Source organism: Xiphophorus couchianus, chromosome 5 (genome assembly GCF_001444195.1).
Source record: "Xiphophorus couchianus chromosome 5, X_couchianus-1.0, whole genome shotgun sequence".
Taxonomy (NCBI): Eukaryota; Metazoa; Chordata; class Actinopteri; order Cyprinodontiformes; family Poeciliidae; genus Xiphophorus; species Xiphophorus couchianus.
In genome coordinates this window covers 36839810-36865744 of record NC_040232.1, presented here as the reverse complement: position 1 = coordinate 36865744, position 25935 = coordinate 36839810, and the positions used below count along the sequence as shown (strand labels likewise).

The 25935-nt window shown below is 39.5% G+C and overlaps 1 protein-coding gene across 1 annotated transcript; it reads right to left on the bottom strand.

Moving 5' to 3' along the window:
* Nucleotides 1-2965: 2965 nt before the first annotated feature.
* On the bottom strand, nt 2966-25869 carry LOC114145282 (serine/threonine-protein kinase DCLK2-like). Its single transcript, XM_028018769.1, has 17 exons — nt 25057-25869; nt 21566-21903; nt 18764-18893; nt 16374-16472; nt 15062-15109; nt 14664-14749; nt 12739-12826; nt 12531-12636; nt 11889-11946; nt 10363-10482; nt 10134-10280; nt 9925-10058; nt 9281-9358; nt 8190-8286; nt 7171-7251; nt 6954-7067; nt 2966-4108 (listed from the first exon to the last, which is right to left on the bottom strand). The coding sequence occupies exons 1-17, from the start codon at nt 25460-25462 to the stop codon at nt 3488-3490; spliced, it is 2751 nt and encodes a 916-aa protein (XP_027874570.1). The 5' UTR covers nt 25463-25869; the 3' UTR covers nt 2966-3487.
* Between the last annotated feature and the right edge of the window lie 66 nt (nt 25870-25935).

The following is a 25935-nucleotide window of genomic DNA, read 5'->3' as shown; positions in this document are numbered from 1 at the left end:
GCTGACCTGAATGAATGTTTTTCTTCCTTTTCTGTTTGGTTTTATTCGAAATGCACAGCGCCCTCTAGTGGTCAATATTTGGACTCACACACAACAAAATCATTCATTATCCGTGCATGGCCACCAGAGGGCGCCCTTGCATCTCTCCAGCAGTCTTTGGGCTCGTGTGGGAACCATGACAGGTCCGCAGCAAAAACAGTTGATAATAGAGCAGTCACTGATTAAAAAAAAACAAAAACCTGAAGCTTGGTTTAGGTTTTGGTTTCTGGACTTTCTTACAGCTCACTTTTTTTTTTTTACCGCTTTTTTACCGAGTACAAACACGGTACAATAGAGTTCAACTGAATTGTACCGACAGATTTAACTTTTGCAGATATTTTCTAATCAGCTTGTGCAGATTTTATGAAAGAAAGTTCTGAAGTGATCAGTTTTCATCCTGTTAAAGGATTTATGGCCTTTTTGCTGAAAATGTGCTACATAAATAAAATCACCGTACCTGTTCTTTTACACAATATTTAATTTGTATGATGCCTTTCTAAGTACTCAATGAGGCTTTACAGAAGTGCTACAATATAAAATTAAACAATGCAACATTACACATAAAAACACAAAAAGAGCAAATGTAATCATTTTTGAGTTTGTTCCTGAAGGTGGGGAGATTGAACCGTGGAGCGGTTAGGCCGGTGAGTTCTGGAGGTTTGGGCCGGCGATGAAGAAGGTTCCGTCTCTCCAGGTTCAGAGCTTCGTTCCACAGGGGACGAACATAAGATGTCGAAGGAGCGGAGGGAGAGAAGCTGGGTGTGTTGGTATTGGATGTATTGCAGTTTGTTGAGTGCTTTTCGATAGTGTACCATGCAAGATGATATTCCATTCTTCAATTCTGGATGTGAAAGATGAAGTTGTGCCATATTTCTGAGATGGAAGAAAGCAATCTGGGTTATTTGATGTATGTTTTTAATGAAAATATCAAGATTACAGAGGGGTGATGGTGTCAAAGTTCAGGCAGAAGTTTTGAGTGGACTTGGTGACACTTTTTGAGCCAGTGAGGATCTTGTTAGTTTTGTCAGTGTTTAGTTTGAGACAGTTGTGCTTCATCCGGGTTTTGGTGTCAGTGGAGTGGATGTGGAGGTTTTTGGATGTGGTGGGAACCTAAATCTGTAGGTCAACTGTGTAGCAAAGGAAGGCCATGTTGACTGATGATGTCACCAAGATGGAGGATGAAGAGGAGAGGACCAAGCACTGAACCCTGGGATAGAGGAGCTATGGAGGAGATGCAACGATTGATATGAGTAAATAAACTGTTTCTGGTTTGTGAGGTGAGACTGAAACCAGGACAGAACAGAGCCAGTGAGTTCAGACTTGGGATGGTACAGGAGGGTGGAGTGACTGATGGTGTCAAAAGCTGTAGTGAGATCCAGAAGGATGGCTGGAGTCAGAGGAAAAGAGATGATCATTGGTAACGTTGATAAGAGCTGTTTTGGTGTTGTGTTGAATGGTTCAAACAGGCTGTTGAGGTGTGTCTGAAGTTGATTAGTTATGACACGTTCAAGAAAGGAAAGATTCGATGGAAGTTTATGACGTTATCAGTGACAGGACCAGATTTAAGTTTTTAAGTTTTGGGCTGATGGGTGCCAGATTGAGACGGTGGAACAGATCCAGAAGTAAGACCAGGGGATAGATTCAGGGGAAGGAATGGGATCCGAGGAGCAGGTGGGAGTATTAATACCGAACAAAAGTTTAGGAGATTGAGGAGAGGAGATTAGAGTGAAATATGAGATCTGCTGACTGGAGCTGTAGGGAGCAGAGGGGAGAACAAGGGAATCATAAATACTATCAGTTTTGGCCTGAAAGACTGAAAATTATTGCACTTGGTGATGTTAAAGGATGAGGAAATATTGTTATTGAGCTTTAGAAACATGTTGATAGCTGAGAAAATAGATTGGTGGGATGTTGGAGCCAGAATGGATGAGACTGGAGTCGTAATTTGACCAGGTGGTCAAACCTCACCTACAGACGTGTGGACTTTGTATATCCACTCTACTTCCATCCACTGGTATGTGGACTTCTATTTGCTTAACAGCAGAGGGCGCTGTAAAATTATTTTGATCACATTTGATCTGATTGTTCATTTAGCAGAGGTAATTCAGTGGAAAACACAACATTTTGAGCAATGTTGTCCTTTTTATGGTATTGAAATTAAAGCACACATCATTGAAAAAGCAGTGGAAACTGTTAAGAACTTAATTATACAGTAGCTAGCCCAATGCAACAGGCGCTCTGTTAAGGTCTACATACACACGTGGCAATGCACCATGAACATGTCGACGCACTTTGGTAAAGGTTCCTGATGAATGCTTTGATTCATAAACAACGACCTTATTACGCCTTTTACACCCAGCAAGATTCACAACATGGACCTCCATCAACGAACCTGACATTTTTTTCCCTTTTCATCGTCAATGTTTGATACATTTTTACACAAATAGTTTGTTAATATGTTAAAGGGGCGCCAGTGGCTCAGTAGGTAGGAGTTTGTCCTGTAACCAGGGGGTTGCAGGTTTGAACCCCCATCTAAGTCATTGTGTACTTTGGCACGACACTTCACCCGGCCTGCCTGGTAGTGGCGGTCAGAGGGGGCCAACAGACCCTCTGACCGCCTGGTGGCGCCGGTGCATGGAGTGCATGGCAGCCTGGCTTCTGTTAAAACTGCCTCTGGGCAGCTGTGTCTACAATGTAGCTCATCACCATCAGTGTGTGAATGTAATGGGAAGCTCTTCTGACTTGGTAAAGTGCTATTCAAATCAGATCATTTAAAGCCAATCTTTTCTGATTGTCCTTAAAAATCAAAATCAGGTTAAATCTAAACTGGAATCATCAGATCTGACCTCAAACAAAACTAGATATCAGAATCAACCTGATTGGTCCTCGTCTTCATTTGAAAGAAACGCACAGAAGTAAGAGCCGATTAAAGGACAGATTTCTTTATTGACTACTTGGTATTAAACTCTGCGCTACTTCATCCAAGTTAAACTGAATTGTAACTGTTATTAATCAGGAAGACTGAACTATTGATGTCGAATAAAACAACAATGGAGTAAAGGTTAAATGTGCTGGAACGTCCGTATCAGAAACAAACTCAATTTTATCTGCTGAAGCAACAACAGCTCATAATTCAACTTTTTTTTCCCTTAAACTAAACTAGTGGACTACAGGAAAGCAAAGAGAGGTCCAAAAAGAAAAGCTTGATGAGATACAGTAATATATTACTTCAGAGTGCTAACAAACTCACGATAGTCTGCATTTTAATAAATAAACATGATGTACATCCAGACTCCTCAGTCTTCTACGAAGCATCTGGATGAATCCTGCTCCCACCAGAGTCTCTGGCTCAGTTCACATCTGCTGAGAAATCCACACTGTGACGGTTTGTCCTCTTGATCCACAACGTAATGCTGTGGCTCCATCTGGACTGGAACGCATCAGGATTTTAGATCTGCTCTAGAAGTTCTTCAGCTAGTAGAGGGTAGGAGGGAAGGGGAGCAGCCGGCGGTGTGGAGGGAGGAGAAGGGAACAGAGTCGGCTGGACAGAAGACGGCGAGGTGGGAGCTTGTTTTGACGGAGAAGAGAGTGGGAAGAAAACAAACGGTGGGAGTGGGGAGATGGGGCACGGGGACGTCTGGCTGGTGGGAGAGGAGCGGTCCGGGGCAGGATGGTTGGCAGACGATGGGATTGAAGAGGGAGTCACGCAAGAGAAAAGATGAAGAGCAGAGGGCGAGGAGGGATCCAAGGATGTGCATGGAGTCAGAAAGAGTGATGAAGGAGGCGTCTCTTTTTCCGGAGGGGAGGAAAGAAGGAAAGCTTCAGCAGAGGGGGAAAGCAAACGTGCAGGAACAGGAAGAGGCTCTGTCCGCCGACGGTCCCCAGGATGAGCAGGGAAAACAGACTCTGTGGAGTTTGGATCTTTGTCACGCGATACTTGTTTAGTGAGAGAAGCCAGTTCGCTTGGGAGAGCAGGTGAGATGTTCTCTACGTCTGAGCTTGGCTCCATGTGCGGTTCCGAAGAGCTCAGAGCGTAGAGCTTAAGAGTCTCCTTATCTAGAGCCGTGTTCTGCAAAAACAGACGGACACAGTAGGTTCCTTTCAACACATCAACATACAACAGCTTACCTCGAAATCACCAAACAAATGGTCTCAATTACATTTCTTTTTTTTTCTTTTAACCACCAAATATATAACTTTTAGTTTAGCTTGCAATTAAATAAATCAAAAATTAAGTGGCATAGACAGAACACAAAATGTACCAGGTTGGTATTTACAGAACTAAAACACCTTGAAGGTTGTTGTTTTTTTTTTTTTTTACATATTTTCATGTTGCTAGCAAAAATTTAATTCCATCTTATGAGATATTATGTTAGACTGGCGTACAGTGTATAATTGTGAAGCAGAGGAAAATATATTTTTCTAAAGTATTTAAGTGTAGATCACAAATATGTTGAACCCCCTTTGAAATCTCTAAATAAAATCCTGTGTAACTTATACTGTACAAAAAATATGGTGACATTTACATAAAACGGTGTGATATCACAACAAAATAATATTGTTTTAATTCACAGTGACCTTTGTAAACAGTCAAAATGTTTGTTGTTTTTATAACAACATAATCATAAGTATAATCAAGCTTAGATGTTAAAACTACAAATGGTGATAAAAACTGAAAAATAAGTAAGTTTGAAGAAAAACAGCAGGAAGGCAGAACTGTAGGAGTTAAGAGGAAAGAAAAGTGGAGAGGTAAAAGCCAGATTGACTTTAGTGACTTTTGTCCTCTTCTAGCCTCGACATTGTTGTCCTCATTCTGTTTTTTATTCTCCAAGCCCCAGATTACTCTGTCACTTTGCAAAAAGAAAACATTGTCCTTGAAAAACCCTTGAAACTGTGATTGTTGCTAAAGGAGGTGAAGCTCAGACACATAGAGGTTGAGGTTGTATGTAGACAGATTACTTGGGTTAAAATGTTTTGATTGTCTGTTTTATTATTAAGATAAAGTTTCTAACAAGCTTGAACTTTGATAACTAAATTTATAACAATAAAATATTTCTTCATTATTATGATCTTTTGAATGTTTCTGGGAATGTGTTGGTCTGAAACTTCCTTCCTGATCATCCTAAAAGGTCTTGAGTTTAACCTGCAGGAGCCCTGTTGAAGGTGAGTCACATTTTATCAATTATTTAAATTGTCACTAGATTTTTTTCTTCTTCCACACCGCAAGCAATACAAAAACAATTTTTATAAAATGTGAAAGAAAAGCTCTGAGAATGATGGAGCTAAACTGAGTTTTGCTAATAATAAAGGGAATTTGCAAATGAAATCACTGGGGTATCAGGACAAGCAGAGCAACGAAGGATCCAGTATTAAACAGTGAAATCAGTGAGCTACAGTATATGTACACTGAGGAAGAATGGGATTGGATGTTGGTGAAGAAATCAGGCAATAAAGAACAGCTGTGAAAGGCAGCAAAGCTGGCAGATTAATGGAGAGTTTATAATAAACAGAGACTGAACTCGGATTTAAAGAAACAACAAAAGAACAACAGTGATCTAAAAGAACAAAATCCAAAACGCACAAAGAACAGAACACAAGAAGAAACTAAGAAACTAAATACAAAAAGTGAACATGTATGGCAACACCTTTAAGACGATAATGAACTCAGAGAACCAAACAGAACATGCAAGACATGATGAATATAAAAACAAACAACAAGCAGAAATACAAAACCACTGAAATCCAAATAGCCAACAGTCATTTTGAATCTATCTGCACGAATCCAAAGTGACTATTAAGATCTTTGGCCACTTCAAAGCACTTCCTGTTTTTCTCCTCAAGGTGGCAACGACGTACCAATAATTAAAAACAAACACAAACTTAAGCCCACTCACCTCAGCAAAGGCCCTTTATAATTTTCCAAATTATGTTTTATTCTTCTCTGAATTCCATATATTAATCACATTTATTAATCCAAATAGTGTATCAGCTTATTCCATGAAATTCCATGTTTCATGTGGATTCCATTTGTTTAGTAAATTCCTCAACTCCTCCTGGATTTTCCACAGTCCAGAAATCCTAGGGCCCAACTAAACTCACTAAGCCGCCATAGTGAGGAAAGCAAAGCACACTGTTTATGTCAACTCATAAAACAAGAATGTCGTTTGTTAAAGGTAAGAAATGGTGAAAAATGTGAGTGTAGGAGCAGAGTTGCAATTAGGAAGCTTCAGACGTCAGTGGGACAGAGGCAGACGTTACTGGAAATGCCAAAGATGAGGACAAATAATGTCAAAGGAAGGGAAAGTGAGAGGTGAGTGATCAATTAAAAAGGTGATGGAGAAGATTGAAGAGGAAGATGGGAGTCAGGATGAGGGAGGTAAAAGGGATCGGAAGTGCAGGAAGAGGTCAAATGTGTGGCAGGCTCTGAATTTCTGTAGTCCTGGATCAGGTGTGAGGGAGGAAGAGGAGGAGGAGCCTTCAACCTGGATTTCAACCTCAAACTGTCAAATGAGATTCACAACAACATGTTGAGCTATTTTCCAGTGTGTCAGTCCTACAGAATGAGAGGAAGGAGGAGAACATTCAGGACAGTAAGGGGAAAAGGTGAGGAACGACTGAGTACTCGGCTGTCCAGTCTGCAACTTTTTCTCTTTTCATCCCTAAAATTCTGCCAGATACATTCACAGCAGCTGAAGTCGTCATTATAGCCCGTTTGGATGATGAGGGGGGAAAAAGAAATTTGTCCAAGTAAGTCTTTGGAATTGGGGTCAAACATTCACTGTCCTCCTCAGCTGCATGTCAGCTCTGATGAAACCATGTCAAGGCTTAAGTACGGTAAGAAGATTTTTCAGAACATCTAGAAAGAGCTTTAGAGATATTTTCCACATGTTCGGGTCGACGATGCATCGGCTTACCATGATAACGGACACTCCAGCTGTGGTGCTGCTCTGCTTCGGTGCCGTGTTGAAGTGCGTCTTCAGTTTACCTGAAACCTCCGTCTTCATGTTGGTCTTCCTCACTGCGTCGTGCTGTGTGCAGCAGAGAGACGGCCTTCAGTCAGAAACTCCACCATGTGTCAGGCTGTCATTGAGGATGCATGCAGAGAGACTGGAATGTTTTCTCTGGGAGTACCGTGACCCAGGGGTGTGAGAGGACATCCTTTGCCGTACTTCGAGCCTCTGCATTCACCTGCAGCATCCTGCTGATCAAATCCTGGATAGAAACCAGAGCGGTAGTTTAGCTCCAATCTACATCAAAGTGTTTTTAAACCGGTTGTTCACAAACGTAGCCTAATGAGAGGTAGCTACTGCAAATACTTGCCACTGGGGACGTGTTTCATACCGCATTAAATGTACATACTTAAGTTTATCTTCTGCTTGTTTTCCTTTGGAAGTAAAAGTGGCACAGACATCACAAGTAGAGACTCACAAGAAAACCAACTGAACAAAAACCCACTTGTTCATAGATTAGCTGTGCCTAACATTTTTGTTCTCCACAGCTTGGTTTATTGTATCATAATGTACAACAACATTCGCAAAACCCAGTGAAAAACAGATTTCTGTGCCTGGTTTTCTTCCTTGGACCTCTGGACCAGCTCTACGGCCTCAGCAGGGTTCTGGAGGGTGAGCGGGCGTTCACCCAACCAGTCTACACGTGTTTTGCAGACTTGGAGAAGGCGTGTTCCTCTGGGGCAGTGCTTCTCAATTCCAGTCCTCAGTCCTGCGCCACATGTTTTAGATGTGTCTCTATTTCAGAAGAGCTGATCCAAATGTTTGCATGACCTCTTCTGCAGTCATCAAGTACTGCAGAAGCCTGTTAATCACCCACAGATTCAATCCAGGTGTGTGGGAGAAGGGGAACACCTAAAACATGCAGGGCAGGGGGGCCTGAGGACTGGAATGGAGAAACACAGCCATAAGGAGACATGGTGATGGAGCAGCGATGCATTGTGGTCTAAAAGGGGTAACTCTGGGAGTATGAGGTACCAGGCCCGTTGACATGGGCTGTTGGGTCCCTGTTGGAATAATTCAGGCTCGTTTCTGGTGAGAGGTTGCCTTTTGTCACAGATTCTATTTTTATTGTTTATGGACAAAAAACTAATCCCAAATATTGAAGGTTGCTCAAACTTTAGCAGAGTGTTGTGTACCAACCTTAGCTGAGTCAGTGATGTTGTCCCAGTAAGGAGAAGGAAAGTCCAGTTTCCCGAGAAGAATCTGTTCAAAGAGCTCCTCTTGCCGATTATTCTCACTTTATTAAAAGACAGAGGATTTATTAATAAACATCTAAATGCTGCCTTAAGTGATGCCTACATGATAATACACCAGGCTTCATAGGTTATTTGACTTTGAGATGTTATTAATTTATTGAAAACATTTAACTTTATTGTATTCATTTGTTCTTATTTGTATGTACTTATTTGTATACAATCATATTTATTTTAAACATGTACGTATATACTTTTAAATATTGTTTTTTAAAACGTTTAATTAGATGATATCCAATTGTTTTTACACACACGTCCACACAAATCCATCCATCCATCCATCCATTTTCTGTTCACCCTTGTCCCTAATGGGGTCGGGAGGGTTGCTGGTGCCCATCTCCAGCTACGTTCCGGGCGAGAGGCGGGGTACACCCTGGACAGGTCGCCAGTCTGTCGCAGGGCAACACAGAGACATACAGGACAAACAACCATTCACACACACACACCTAGGGAGAATTTAGAGAAACCAATTGACCTGACAGTCATGCTTTTTTTTGGACTGTGGGAGGAAGCCGGAGTACCCGGAGAGAACCCACGCATGCACAGGGAGAACATGCAAACTCCATGCAGAAAGACCCCGGCCGGGAATCGAACCCAGGACCTTCTTGCTGCAAGGCAACAGTGCTACCAACTGCGCCACTGTGCAGCCCTATCACACAAATCCAACCAAAAGGAATAATACAACAAGCCACGTTTTTAAATGCACAAGCTGAATTTTAAGACTAGAAATTGATGTGACAGTCCAAAACGGCAAATAAAAGTGATTCAACACAAAGCTTTTACAAAAATCTACATGTTCTTTTAAAAAAAAAGAAGAAAAAAGGAACTTTCCAAATTAAGATAAGAACATGCATTAGAAGAATGTTAACCCAAGCCATTCTTTACTTTAACATTTTGATGATAAATCAAACCCTAGTAATCTACATTTCCCTTTTTATAATTATAAAGTTCAAGGAATATAAATAGATCTGAACTAACCTTCTAAATGGAGGGAAGCCACACAATAGGATGTAGGTGATCACACCTGCAGCCCAAACGTCCACTTTAAGACCATAACTGGAAGAAAATAGCAAAAATGTATAAAAAACAAACAAACATATTTTTAACATTGTTCTAGTAGACCAAATTAAAGCAACAATAGGAAAAATATGAAGAAATGGTAATGTGTGTTATCCTTTTTTACTGATAGAACCATAATTTCTTTTACATTTCAATTTTCATGCTAATGTTTTTTACATGACATCTCAACACATGTTCCACTCTAGCTGTGTTTCCATAGACCATTGTAGTTGCGCAATTTGACATTTGGAAAATAAATGTGCTTAGTGGAAGCATACCAATTTAAAAAACTTTGGCGCTAAGATGAGGTTTTTTTTTTGGCTGTATCAAAATTTGTTTATTTCACAAAACTTCAATGGAAACACCTTTTTTGCATCACACGAGTCACATGATCAACAACTGGATGCTGCCACTGGTGCAGACCGTGAAGAAGAAGATGACAGGAAGTGGTAGGAGGATGATGGCACCGCATGTTTTTTGGTGACTCATTGCGAGAACAAACTGATTTACGTCTGATTTTAACTGTTTCTTAATGGAAACTGCGAGTGAAACCTCCAGCTTACCCCGACTCGGCGATGATCTCTGGAGCCACGTATGTTGGGGTTCCACATACAGTGAACAGCGGCCCCTCCACTACTGTGGCCAAGCCAAAGTCTCCGAGTTTCAGCGACTTGAAGCCACCTGGATCCTCAAACACCTATAAGATAACACCCAGTTGTAAGAAGAAAAAAAGAGATATATTTGTTGTATTTTTTTAGAGATTGCGTAATACCAGCAGGTTCTCAGGTTTAATGTCTCTGTGGACGATGTTGATGCTGTGCAGATACAGCAGCGCTGCAGCCAGGTTGTAGACCATGGTGCTGGCATCTTTCTCTGTGTACTTGGCTGAGGACATGATGGCATCAAACAGATCCCCTCCCTGGGAGGAATTTGAAGAGAAATGTTACAAATCCAAACATACGCAAAACCAGATGTTGGCCTAATTTATACCTACGACAGACCTTAACCAACTCCATAACGAGACACAGCTCAGAGGGCGTGTCCACCTCCTCGATCAGCATGATGATGTTTGGGTGTTTCACTCTGCGCAGCACAGCAACTTCATTCTCTATGAGGTGTTCCTGGAGCACAGAGTGTACATGTGAATGTAGAAAAGCATTTCTTACAGATTTAGTCTTTTTTTTTTGTTATTGTTCCTTTTTTTTGTCGTAGTTAAGTTTTTTTTTTTGAGAAGAATAATCTAACAAACCTGGGCCTGTGTTTAAGGAAATAAAAGTGATAAATCAGATAACTGGTTGTGCCAGTTTTGACATTAGTTCCTACGTTTCCATTGACCATACAGTGGCACAAATTGGAATTACAAAACCAAATTTGCTTAATGGAAACATGGCAATTAAAAAAAACTGCAATTTTCTATCAAATGTTTTTTTGCTAGGATGAGATGGGTTTTTTGTGGCTGTATTAGTATATTTTGCAAAACTGCAATGGAAACACTTTTTTCACATCACAAGTCACGTGATCAATGACTGGATGTTAACTACTGGCAGAAAGAAAAAGAAAACAGGAAGTAGTAGGAGGATGACAGCGCTGCATGTTTTTTAACAACTTATCGCATGAACAAGCTTATTCACATGTGAATTTAATAGCATTTCTTATTTAGTAGAAAAAGCGCACTGCAAAATTGTGTTTTCTCAACAGCGAAATATCAACTAAGTTTTGCACACATTTGTAATGGAAACACAGCTGATACCTGGGAATTAGCTTTTTACATCACTATAGAAGACTTATTTTTATTCAGTCACATTGGAGGGTTTTTCAGCAGTTAAGGGTCACATCGTTTATCTAAATCAAGACTATGACTATACAAATCATACCAAAATATAAACACCGCCATAAATGACTTTTGGTATGATCTTAGCATTTAGCATTTTTCCATTTTATAAATTAAATCCTCCTAAAATCAGCGACTTGTATTTCTTTATTTTGAAAAAAAAAAGACAATCTGAAACAAAAAAATCTGGGTGACACTTTATTTGACGGGCTGTGAATAAGATGGTCATAACACCGTCATAAACATGACATAACACCTGTCATGAACATGAGTAAGTCTTCATGAATATTTATCACTGTTGTCATAAAGTGTCATTCAGTAAATCATGACACTTTTAATACAAAGTTGACATTATTCAAAATGTCTTCGTTATCACAACTTGTTATTAACCAAGAAATCATGATCTGCCATAAATTTGTTCTAAAAGTATTACTGATTAAACTTGAAAAATTATGTGGCTTTATGTTATTGAAGCTAAAGTTTAACCAAATCACTTGGTGCGTGTCAGTCAGTGTTCGTTCATGAACATGCCATGTAGGGATCAAAGATCGTCATGCGATACAGTTGTACCCGTCGGTCTTAATAACACAGAGATGAACGCAGACATACGACAACTCTTTAAGTGTTTGTGTGTCATTCTGGGGCATATAAAAACTAAATTAAAGGAAGATAATAAAAACGGTTCAGAAGAAAAACCTTTCCACTGCATTTGGCTTTGTTGATGATCTTGAGAGCAAACTCTTTCCCAGTGGACCTGAACAGAAACAGAGCAATAAGAGGGAACATTAAAAACGGCACTAAAGCAACCATAAAACGTGTAATTCACATGATAGCGTCATTAAAATGTGTGGTGCGGAAACGGACAGACTCAGCAGGAATCAAATATGTCAGTAATGATCCAAGACGGATCCCAAACACCCCAATCAACATGAAAAAGTTTCAGCAATGTCTGTTTTAACAAAACTGCAGCCTTTCAGCAGTTTTGCATGTTCTGGAAATTTGTTCCAGATTAGAAAATTAAAAAAAAAACTCAACTGATTCTAGGTCTGAAATAATGACATTGCAGTGCATGGAGTGAGCAGTGAGGAGGAACTTGGTACAAAAAAAATGTATTGAACCACTGGTTCAGCAAAAACAGACCGAATGTAATGAAAACTATTTTAAATAAGTGTTTTAACCTCTTAGTCTGCGTGCTAATTCTGAATGAACAAGCTGTCATTCTATGGCTTGTAGAAAGACAATTGGACATCATAATGGTGATTTTGTCCACCGTGTGATGCTGGAGTTGATTCCCTGCTGACAAATGTACGTTTCACACTTCCAGTGTTATCCTCTCACCTCTCCACACACTCTTTAACCACAGCAAAGTTCCCGTCCCCAATCACCTTGCCAACAATGTATTTTTCCAAGATGCTGGAAGCTGCTGGGTACTGGTTTCCATTAACTGAAAAGTGGAGGCAAATATTAGTTTAGCATCAATATGCATTTAGCTCTGCCAAAAAAACCCAACAAAAAACCCTCCAGATTAACAAATTAGATGATTTACCTTCTGGACTCACTGTTTTCTCTAGGTGATTATTTATGGAGTCATTCCTATTCACATCAGGGGAGGATGTTTGAAATGACTGCGGTGGCTGTAGGGCACAACAAAACCAGTACTGAGACTGATCAGTATTAACAGAAGGAAAATATTTCAAAAGTATATAGTTGAATAAAATTAGAACTATTTTAGCAGCTGAAAATCCTCTACCAGCTGTTGCCTTAATGTCAGAGACAAATCAGGAGACTTGTTTCATTAATTTTGGGAAAAATAAATATGTACGTAATAAAATGAATGATTCCTTCTAAATAAATGGAGACATAAGGCTTTTTCTTCAACAAGGTGAGGTTAGAGTCGTCATATAAAGATAAATTCATATCATTTTTAATGTAAGCCATTAAAAATTTAGCCAAATCTGAAATACTGGAGCAAATCCGCTCCAATTCAATCTTTCACATTAAAGCGTCATGGTTATTAATCCCATTAACTGTGTCAATGCTGCAATGCACAGCAGTATTAGCTTGCTTACTGTTAAGCGTCTAAAACCAGGCAACCAATTTTTGCATTATATCTACAATTAGTAGTAAATAACACCATAACACATGTTATTGCAATGAATTGTTTTAATTTTCAGTCATAACAGCAGGAATTCAGGGCGAATTCAAAGCATGCTTTAATTGTGAGGCCCATAAAAAAAAGCTTTTTTTCTCTTAATAAATATTTTCATCCATGTCAACCAGTGAAGGAGAACAGTGAAAGCTAGTGCTCTGCGGTATACTCATAACGTTCATATGCGTCCTCATTCACTTTATTCTCTTATCAGAAATCTTCATAATTATCAGTACATCACAAAAACTCGATAGCCAACACATTCATTTGGAATGGTGCATCTTTGACAAAGAAACAAAGAAACTGCAGAACATGTTCGCCTGGTGGCTTCATCGTTCTGAAAATGTTATGAAAACTGCAGGGTGTAACCTTTATTTAAAACAAAAAGGATTTTACATATTTGTTAAAATGATCACTATGTCGTGACAGTATCAGACAATCTGTGGAAAAACAATCAAGCTCCTCTGCCTTCTCCCAGTCCTCCCAGTACTTACTGGAGAAGCACACCACTCAGTCAGAAACAACCAGTCAGAGCCAGGAAGGTGTCTTACTGCTGTTAATCAGACTCGTGTTCACCACATTACTTTGCTCTTTGCTAAGCTGCAGCTGGTTCACCACAACATAGCCTGCTGCGAATGCTAAGGCTAGTTAGCATGGCCACCAATGACGACGGCTAAACGGTTTTCCTGCAATGGTAAGTTGATTTTCCACCATCAACACATTGAGTGGCGTACACGAGGTTGGTTGACAGCGCTAAGCCCCTCCTCCTGGCTCTGACTGGTTGTTTTTGACCGGGAACAGTGCATTTCTTCACACTGTAATAGTAGTTCAGGGAGGAGGTGGAGAAGCTTGATTTTTCTTTTTACTGATTATACGTCTTATACTATACTGTCACTACATGGTTAAAGAAATATCATCTCACATTCTGGCAAAAATACATGACAGAGCAGCAACGCACCCTGTTCCATCCTGTCCTGCATGTGTTGGACAGGTCCCTGGTTCAATACACCAGATTTAAACAAATGACTGCTTTGGTTAGTTTGACTCCTTTACTAAACACATAATTTTCTAAGGGGAAAAATATGTCCTTTTAAAAAGCACAAGTTCTAATTTTTTAAAATTATCTGTACATTTCTCCAGATGAGAATGATCTAGGCACATAGTTTTCAAAACTCTTTTGAGGCCACTTAGCTTAAAAAAACAACAACCAGTGAGTTACCATCTGTGTGAGAGCCAATTAATATACTGAGTTAAAACACAATATGATCAATATTTATATTCAGGATGGGGTGTTTTGGTTGTACTGCTACTGTCTAATTTACCTTTAAACAGGGGACGGTTTGTGGAGACGGGCCTGTGGGAGATGGAGTGGAGGATTTAGTGGACCTGTGAGCTGAGACACCGTTTACTGTAGAAAGGTCATACAAAGGAGGCAAAAGGTCAAAGTACAAAATAAATTTTCCAAGGCAAGGGGCATACGTTTAGGTACAAATACAAAAACATTGTTACAACAATGTATCTGAAAACTGTAGAGAAATGTTTAGAGATATTATCCTTTGATAGACCTCAAAAACACAGTTTATTTTGCTACAGTTGATACCAGACTTTTACGTACGCTGAAGAAAAATACAAACGGCATCTTTTTATTCTTTGTATGTAAATATCTGGTTTTCAACTGCAAATCTACTCAAAGAATAAATTGAAATGTTTGAAGCATTACCCTGGGACTTGATTGAAGACAAACTGGAGTGATGAATGGGTTTCCTTGCTACAGTCAGTATAACAAAAACAAAAACAGTGAAATGTGTCAATTAAACTCAGAGCAGTATATAAATGAATACATAAATTACGGTGGCCGACAGGTGCAAATGCGCATCAAAAGAGAAAACATGCAAACAAACAAAAAACACGCGCACAAATTAAATGCGGCAAGCAAAAAGCGAATAAAATGCAGCAAACAAAAAGAGAGACGCAAACAAAAAAGAAGACACCCCCGAATGAAATGCAGCAAACAAAAAGTGTTGAAAACGGAAGTGCTCCAGACCATTAGGGGGAGTCAAAGAGTCGAGACCGAGCCCAGAACGGTATGACTGACACAAAGTCTATCACGCTACCCATAAATTATTCTGTTATTCTATAATATTATAAAAGACGGCGTATCTGAAAAGAAATATAGTAATACGTACCTTTACTTTCTTTCAAATTTCCTTCTCTGAATCTTGCATCTGGTCCCATAGAAATGAATACTATTTTCTTTGACTCCCCCTAGTGGTCTGGAGCACTTCCGTTTTCAACACTTTTTGTTTGCTGCATTTCATTCGGGGGTGTCTTCTTTTTTGTTTGCGTCTCACTTTTTGTTTGCTGCATTTCATTCGGGGTGTCTTCTTTTTTGTTTGCGTCTCTCTTTTTGTTTGCTGCATTTTATTCGCTTTTTGCTTGCCGCATTTAATTTGTGCGCGTGTTTTTTGTTTGTTTGCATGTTTTTTCTTTTGCTGCGCATTTGCACCTGTCGGCCACCGTAATAAATACAGTCCAAGCATGGCTTGGAAATTATTTTTTTTATTTATTTAGATTTATAGGGGGTGCTGTGAAGGCTTTAGACCATGCCCACCATATATTGGGGCGCATTCCTATTGGGGGCTGGATTGGGATTGACCATAGTGATTTTACCATTACCATGCCCACGCCCTCTACCAAAAACTGCCAGTGCTGGAGGCCAAGATGCAGCAACATGTCTTCTGTCATTGGACACACTGTCTTATTGATTAGGTCACAGGGGTCAAACATGTCCCCTGTGACCTAATATCATGTGATGATATGATTTGACAATTGAGCTTTTGCTGATCAGGCCTATAACTGCCTTTACCGACTATGTGGCTAAATGTGTAAATCTATTTTCAAAAATAGAATATCTTGCTTTGCAAAAGAATATCACTCAAGAAGGTCTCTTATTTTCTTAACATTTTTTAGTCAAACTCTCACAATCAATTTTAGAAATATGTGCCAAAACAAAGGATCAAAGTGTTTCTCACCAGACCCTGGGGACTTGCTGCGTCGTGAAGGTCTGGGGCTTTTACCGGCCCAGTTTGGAGTAGTAGATCGACTGTAGGATGTTTTTAGGACTTTGCATTCTAAGGAAGCAAAGGTTGCAGATAAAATACTCAATGTGGCATCAATCGTAGGGCGGAAATATATTTTATGTGTGCTGAAACATTATGAATGCTGGATGCAACACTCCATCATTGCTGGAGAAACTTTAACAATCTGTGTTGAACAATGTTTACTCCTGAAAAGTCAAGAACACATAGATACTACACACAAGAATTTAAAGCATTTTGAATAAAACCTTTAACTTCGGGGATGATTGTGTCAAAGTTAGTAGGAGTTTGTCCTGCAATCGGCGGGTTGCCGGCTCAATACCCACTCCATCCTCTGTGGCTGGGCAAGACACTTCATGGCAGTCTGAAACTGCCCCAAGGCAGCTGTGTGAATTGGTGAATGCCTGAATATAGTGTGAAGTGCTCTGACGTCCTCTGGGCTTGATAAAGCGCTGTACAAGTACAATCCATTTACCTCTGAAAGGTTGCAGGTAAGCTTTTTTTAAATTTTTATCTTTAGCTGTTTCTGTTTGGTAGTTGGTAAATGGTTGGCATTTGAATAGCGCTTTATGAAGTCTGAGTACTCCAAGGCACTTGACACTTCAGTCATTAATACACACCTGTACAGCTACATCGTAGCTTACTACCAGGAAGCTACCCTGGGGCAGACTGACATATGTCAGGGTGCTACTCAATTGGGCCCTTCGGGGCCACCATTTGTGGCCACTAAAAGCAGGCAAGCGTGACGTGTCTTCCCAAGGACACAGCGGCAAAGTGACCGAGACAGACAAAGCAGGGGTTCGAAACCCAGCGGGTACAAACTCCCTACTTCTAAGTTTTATTTTTCTTGCTACACTTTTTAGCCTGCAAAGCTCTTCTAATTATTGTATATATGAAAACACACCCAACCCCTTCCAATGTACATGTAAATTGACAAAATATGCTACTCAGCGCTATAAAATATTTCAGCACTTTCAGCACTTTTGTTAAGTAATAAAGCTTGGTCAGTGAAGAGATGGACTTACTTTGTCATTACACAAAGATATGACAGTGGCTGCGTTTATATTACAATCATGCGCAAAACTGTCAATATTCTGCTAATGTTGGAAAAACACAATTGCTGTTTATCCATTAAATAAGAAACGCGATAAAAATCACAAGTTTGTTCATGCGATAAGTCATTAAAAAACATGCCATGCTACGACTCTCTAACTACTTCCTCTCATCATCTTCTTTGTGGTTTTTGTCAGTGGTAAAATTTGGTTATTGATCATGTGACTTATTTGATGTGAAAAAAGTATTCCCATTCCAGTTTTGCAAAATGAGCCAAGTTCAATACGGCCAAATATCCACCTCATCCTAGTGTCAAAACATTTCATTGAAAAACTTTTTTTTTTTTAATTGGCATGTTTCCATTACGTGAATTTATTTTAGAAATGTCAAATTGTGCAGTTATATGGTCCATGGAAATGCTGCTACTGACATTGACAACAAAATGTTGTACACAGAAAAAATACAAAACTCCCCCAAAACAAAACATGTGACCATATACACATACACAAGTGTTACTGGTGCAGGTGAAAAAACTAGAATATTACACAAATAAAATATTGCTAGAAATATTTAGAAATAGAATAGCAGTCTCTTTAGCTTAAGGAGGGAGCGCTGCATCTTTTTTGCTTCTTTAAACATAAATCTTATAAGTGGAGCAAAGGAGTGTAAGTGGGGCGAAAGCTACAAAGTGTCTCTGAGTTTTGTTAGTTGAGCTGAGTAGCAGTTTCACATCGTGACATGCCTCCTGATTGTAAGCTAACCTGACCAAATATAATGATTAGACAGGATGTCACTGCTGCAGACAGCAGCAATAGTAAACTCCCTTTTCCTTCCCTGGAGCTGATTTCATCTTGACTGAAGGACACCATTGCTAAACCAGGTCACATCCTGCCTGTGTTCTGAGACTTTGAGTCAGCTCTCTAGCACTGATGTCAAATTAAACACACTGGTACTAGCAAGCATACAAAATTCTCGAATTTGGAATAACATGGATCAGAAATCAGAAGTGGATGAATAAAAAAAAAGGCAATTGAATTAGAAAATACACAAACTACACGTTGCTTAAATGAAGAAGGAAAAGAAGGCTGCAGAGGCCAGAGCCTGGATTAAGAGAGAACTAAAGGTAACAAAACACAAGAAGTGCATTTAAAAATTTAGAGGAGGTCACTTTAAATTCACCTTTAAATTGTAGTGCTTTTTAAAGTTCACTCAAGTTTTGCTTGAAAGCCAAAAATGCCTTTTTGTAAGTAGTGCATGTTAAAAGAACGTACCAGTCACCAGGGCTGTAGAGGCCTTACCGCTATGCTCCAACACAAAGTCGTCCTGGGCATAGCGGTACTTCTCTGGACCACATGCTATGAAAACATCATCATCCCCGAAAAAGTCTTTCAGGCAGGTAATCTGGTAGAAAGGAAACAATGTTTAAGATTAATGTGAGTAACGATTAATTCAAAACTGTTTTAAAATGTTGGGCTTTATATTATAATGTAGAATAATTTAAGTAAGTAAATCTGAAATTTGTTAGTGGGAATCTAGTGGAGAAAGCACTTGTCAAAAATATTAAACTTTTCGATGTGCTTCTACAAGAGCCAGGAGGAGGGACTTAGTGCTGTCAGTAAACTTTGTTTACATGATGCTCAATGTGTTGTGGTGAAAAATCAACTTACTTTTATAGGAAAACTGATCATCTGCAGTCATCTGTGGCTATTCTAACTACCATGGCATACACGATGGTGATTGACAGTGTTATGACCCTCCTCCTACCTCTGATTGATTGTTTCATTTCATTGGTTGAAAGCAGGGGAGCTCTTTTTTTTTTTCAAATGATCTGTCTCATACCATGCTATTGTGACATAATGACAGTTTTAACAAAACTCTAATAAAAAAAAGTTACACACTGCAGCTTTAAGTGTGCAATTTCCCAAACCACAAGTATAAAAAAACCAAGCCAACTTCAAAGTTTGAGATGCATATTGTCTCAATTTGTCTTTGTACTGTTTCAAGCTGTGATCATCAGTTTCTCTGCTTCTCCAAACAGTTGTTATTTTTTACACCAACCACACACACCCCCTCTATTTAGAAGCTAAACTTACATAATTAAACTGCGCTCTGGCACACTCATACACAAACAGAAATTATCCCTTTGCAGCTGTAGGTGGACAAGGAGGAAGACAAACGAGAAGGTCCCTTGATTATCCCACTTCCCACGTTGCATTTGAACATCCTCATGCTGACAGTCTTATCCTGTGTGTGTGAAGACATATCTGTGGGCAGATGGATTCTTAAAGGGGGACATGGCGTAGGAGGGGAGTGTGGGATTGATTTTTCAGGATGACTACTACATGAGATGGTGGCTTAGGAAAGATTAATGACTGCAGTTAAGCATAAGGAGGAGAAGACAAAATACTGCAGACGAATAAGGTGTTTTGTAATTGAATCAAAAGAGCTAAAATGTTAGTGGGTTCATGTTTATATCCAGTGTCTTTAACAGTGAAGGCAAAGCCTTAGTCTCTTTAACTGGCAACACATGCAAAGTTATAGTCTAAGCAAGGGAGAGCCTTAGTCTGTAATTAGCTACTGCAGAAGGTTTGGTTTTACAAAGCACAAGTGCATCACATTCTTTACATGAGCTCTTATGCTGGAATTTGACAGCTGAATGCTTCTCTGTTCTGCAGGGGGTTGAAAAGCATACCAAGAGCCCAAAGAGTTTGTCACACACGTCAAAAATAAACTTGTCCATGGAGATTCTTGGACATTGTCAGGATCAGATTAATACTAAGTGCTGACTCAGAAGGATGGTGAACTGTTTTTCTTGAACCAATTACATCAATCATGTCATTTCCTATTAGTTCAAATATCTAATGAGGCCTAAAAAGCCTGAAATTCTTACTCTGTTTAGGCATGACAGCAAGACGAGACCTGGGTGATTCGATCACTAGAGGCACAGAAAAAGATCCATTCTATAGAAAATCGCAATTCCCAGTGCTGGACATTCTGAATCGATTCCAAATGCTCAAAATCGATTTGTCTATTTCATTTTATTTTTTTAAATTATACTTTTAATAATTCTCTGGATTTTTTTATTTATCTAAGAAAACAAACAGGGAGTTCAACTAACGAAATACTGGTAATTTAAGCTACAGAATTTTATGCACAAACTTATTTTTGTTTAAATATTTGATGAAATTTGATGCAGCACAGAGCCTTGTGGAATAATTTTAAATTCTCTATTTGTTTACACTGTTTTCTTCTCTTGCCAGTCACATAAAAATATATTTGTGTCATCTACAAATAATGCACTTGTCATATTTTCACAAGCTTTACACATATAGCTTATTTACATAACAAAAAGCTTCGGGCCAAGCACTGATCCTTGGGGAACACCACAAGCAATGCCCAAACATTTAGAGCTGATTTCTCCCTAATGTAGCTAAAATTAGTGCAAGTTTCCACCAGGAAACTCTCCAACACGTCATGCTTCCCTATGCTGGCAAGCTTGTACTGTGATGCAAATTTAATTTTGGTAAATGCCCACTGAAAAAGTAGCAATGCTTTCTTTACTGAAAGCAGTGAACCTTTGCTTCACTGTGCTTTATAGGCCAGAAACATTTCCTGACCTAAACTACAATGGGCTGTCAACACAAATATGGGAGGTAGCAGAGATGCCAATGTAGATGATTTTAAAACCCTTTACTAGATCCACGCTGGCTTCCCCAGCAGCTCTCCAGAACCACAACCTCATTGCATTTTTCTCCAATAATGGAATGCAGAAAAAAAACCTACATGCTACAGTGCACTGACATACTTTTCAGTAGGCTGATATTTCTGGATCAAAAATAATTTTATTTACTGGCTAAAAGCCATAATGAGCCACATTACAGAGGAAAAAAACTTCAAGTATATAATCCCGGTGAAATGAGTTTGAGTTAACTTTTTAAATTGAATCATTATCATCAGACGATAAGCCATGCTACTGAGTTGAACCTGTATTTAGACTTTGGAGGATTTTTTCAGCAGATGCTATGGAAGCACATATTAACCAGAGGAGGAAAGGATTCATTTGGCGACATTACCTGCTTGCCTTCCAAAGTGTAAAGTCTTCTCACAGCTCCGGAGTCCAACTTGACGGCGTCAGTAATATCCGTGAGCACCTGATCAAAGGAGTGCGCCGTTTTCTTATTGAGGAGAATCCGAACCGCTTTGCGAGGCCTGACGCCACTGCGAATCACCGTGACAAGTTTGGGTCTGATGAATTCCTTGGATTCCCGCTGTAGTTCGCTCTTTAACTGGTTGAGGGATGTGAGGGAGCGCGATGTACCCGTCTTGCTGCCTACTGTCCAGTTGGGATTGACATTCTTGGTGTAATCTACGCATCGAAATGGCTCGTTGGAGGCGCACACGTAGCTCTCACCTGGGAAAAAAACCCAATAGTTTTACACAATCAATACATGGATTTTGCAGATATGTGTACTTATTACTACACAATATTACAAGATATGTGGCAAGTCATCATAACCACATTCACGCAAATCCAAAATACCAAAGTAACTGTTGTTTTTCCAAGTATGCTGCCAAACTTAATTGTTGTATCTTTACTTAAAATGTTTTATTATGACCTTGTTTGCCTGAAAGTATTTTCTTTAACCAATTGCAGTGGGTTTTAATTATATTGTTTGACAAATTATATGTAATGTAGGAGTAAAGTTCACCAAATCATTCAATAAGCTACAACAGCCAAATGTATTAAGTGTTTAACAATAACAAAACTTCCAAATATATTTCACATGCATACAGCTAATTGCTTAACTATACCAGCTTTGTCTAAAACCTAACAGTCCATGGATTGCTATGTTTATGTTATGTTAACTTTCTTCAGCTAATTAGAACAAAACTAAACTATTTATTTTTGGAGCAAAAGAGGAATAACTAAGAATCAGCACAGATTCAGAAATTATAGCTGGATGCTACTGATCAGGACTGAAATCTGAAAAGTGACCTGAACATTTAGAAACGCATGAAGACAATTACAAAGTCAGCCTTCTGTCACCTTCTGTCCACAAAGAACATTTGTGGAATTAAAGGACTAAAGTCCCAGCAAGCTGTAGAGAAACTCATCCATGTGCTTAACTTTAGTCACATTAGTTTCTGCAGCAGTGTCTTCACCGCTCTGCCTAAAATCTCTGCTCCAGCTGATCCAGAACACTGCTGCTTGTGTTCTCTCTAAAACTAGTAAAATAGAGCACGTCACCCCAGCTCTAAACAAGACCGACACCAACAAATGGGCCACACCAGATGAAAACTACAAAAGCTCTTTCTAGTATCGGTTATACTGCCTGCATATTTTACAAGCAAAGCAGTTAAATGTTAAGTGTTTCATTTAGAAATCCTGCCCAGTCATAAGGGGCACACAGGGGAATGATGCTTGATTGGGTTTGCACACTAAAGTCCAAGCTGGCTCTATTCAGTGGGGCCAGAGTGTTGGGCTGCACACTAATGTGTCCCAAGGCTGAGTAAACAAAGGAAAGGTGTAGTTTTTATTACTCAAACTGAAACGAAAACTGCTTAAAAAATAAATAAATCAAGATTCAGCTTAAGAAACAGCCGCTGGCATCCTAAATAACTTTATCTCTACGTATGCCAAACTAGTGTCATTTTAGTATGTAGATCATGAGCTGGCCTAAATCCTTCACAGTGTCTCTGGGGAACTGGTACAGGAAATGAGTGCAGCACAGAGACTCAGAAGTTAGGAGGAGGTGAAATAAAAATAAACCAGTATACAATAATAACTCCAGTAAGAGGTCAGTGAATCCTGAGGTACCATCAAGCAGAAACCCTTTTTTTTTTCCATTCCAAAGGACTGTAGCCTGGCTTTAGTGCAGATGAGATAGTTTAAGGGATTGACAGGACTAATAATCAATCACAGAGTTGTGTCAATTGCACAAGAAAGGAAAAGTAAAAGCTCAGGTTCTTTTTGTGTCCGACTTTAGGAATTGACATTTGGTCTCCTTCTGACAACAAATCAAACTAAATTGATAATTAAATGACTTGTGATGTGAGTTGACAGTTGTGCACATTGACAGGCCATTAAGGAGGAGGCTATCTGCATGTGTGGCTCTAGGTCACATGTCAGGGCAGATATGTCAACAATGATGTGGTTCTTTGGATTCAACATATACAGTGAATTACTAAAGATGTGGGGAAAAATCTTAGTAAAGATAATTTGATCAAAGGAAAATGTCAAATTGTAGACACATACGGTGAAAAACTATTACTACGCCTTGAACTTCTTTACATTAAGTCACATGACACACAATTTTAAATGGTAAACAAAGAGACAAGTGCATAACGTTTAAGTTGTATAAAAATGACACAAATTTGAATAATATATAACGTGGTTTACATTTGTGTTTAATCTACTATCCCATAACACAATTCAGTGCAACAACTTCAATACAAACTGTGTAACTTAAACTCATAAATCCAGATGCTCCGTGAAGGCATCAGAGGTTTGCTAGCAGAGGTGAATAGTGACTAGTTGCATTTAGTTGGGTCACTTTCTACCATGAATTGGATGACAAAAGTCTTCAGTCTGGTGCATGGTCTGAACCTTTTTGGAGGACAATTTTAGACTTCATAATTCATTTTATTTGTTGGTTAATTAATTTATTTATGTTGGACATTTAACATAAATATATTTGTATTTGGATATTTACCATGAATTTAACACTGGAACCTTCAGGTCCAGTGTTAAATGTTCATTGGGATTTAAAGATTATTGATCTTTGAGTATGTGTTCTTGGATTACTTTGCCATTGCCATTATATTACTTGAAAACGGTATCATCGCTTGTCGCAATAACTCGTAGATCTAAAAACCTAAATGTAAAATCGTTGACAAAAATGTCCCGATCTTGTCCCTCCACAGCCTGAAAGACGCTGACATCTCTTCTGATGGCTGATAGATTATGAGCCATAACGCTATGGCTGAATATATCTTTAGCTGTTTACATCAGTTGCTGCCATGGTTTTTAATGCCTTATCTCTTGAACAAGCTTATTCACCTGTGATTTTAATTTTGTTTCCTGTTTAATGGTATTGCAAACTTTCTTTTTTTTACTAAACGTTCTTAAAGATTTGCGCACATTTGTAATAGAAACCTAGCTACGGCTATGCAGCGTGGTCACATACAATCACCACTTTGGGGTTTGTGGTTGTACTGTGACAAAATGCTAAAAAGTTTTAGCTTTTTAGCATTGTATTTGTTGGTTAATTAATTTATTTATGTTGGATATTCAACATAAATATATTCATATTTGGATATTTACCATGAATTTAACACTTTTAGCACAAAATGCTACAAAATTTTACTTTACGAGGAACTAGTCTTTTAAAGTATGCCAATTAGATTTTTAAATTAGCATCTTTACCTACATGGACAAAAAAAAAACCCTTTTCTGCCATAAAATGAATTTAATCTAGGTCATTGTAGATCGGTGTATTGTGGAGTTGCTATAATGTGGATCTTCTGTCCTGAAATTTGACCGTGAATTCTTCATCGACCTTACCCTCCAATAACTCATCCAGGCTGGTGATCCTCCTGCCCCCATCCACCGTGTACAACATCCGGACTCCCTGGGGAAGGTTGACGTTGTCCGACAGGGACCGCGTCAGCTCCATGAGCAGCGCACCCAGGGACCGGAACCGGTCATTGGACACCGCGTACACCAAACCTTTGAAATATTTGTCCCCGTTGCGATAAAAGCGCACCTTCCGGGCTTTTTTCTCGGAGGTGAGAGACTGCAGGGTGCGCGTGCGATAGAAACTGCAGTGCGTGCTGTGCGCCGGGCTGGGCGCGAGACCGCCGCCTTTGGACTTGGTGTGAGACCCCGTGCCCGAGTTGGTCTTTGGAGTCCGGTGGGTCCTGCCTCGCTCCTCAAAATGCTCGACTTCGACACCTCTGCTCAGAGACATGCCGCGTCCGCCACTTTCTGCCCGTCCAACAGAAATGATAAACTTTTACCCAGAGAGTGGAGAGAGCCCGTTTCGCTTAGAGCAAAGGCAGCTTTTACACGGTGCGTCTGTCTGTCAGCAGCCGCGGAGCTTATTGAAAGTCTGCTGTATGATGAATGACAGATGCGATGGAGTGATTTCTTTAAGCCGTAAAAATGCAACGGCACCAAGCCTAGGCTTTTTTTTCTCTTCTTCTCTTCTGTAAATAAATTATGCGTCAAACAGTGCGGGTCCGTAGTTAGCAGACAAATTTCTGTGAAATAAATAGAACTTCACAAAAAGGAAAGGTGCACAGCAGAAGAGGAACATTCAGGCGATCTTTTCCTCGCATCCTGTCCGGTTTACTGTCTGAACAGCCTGTCAGATCAATACTGACACAGAGGAGGAGGAGGAGGAATTTTCAGCCTCGGGGTCCTAATGCCCCTTAATGCACC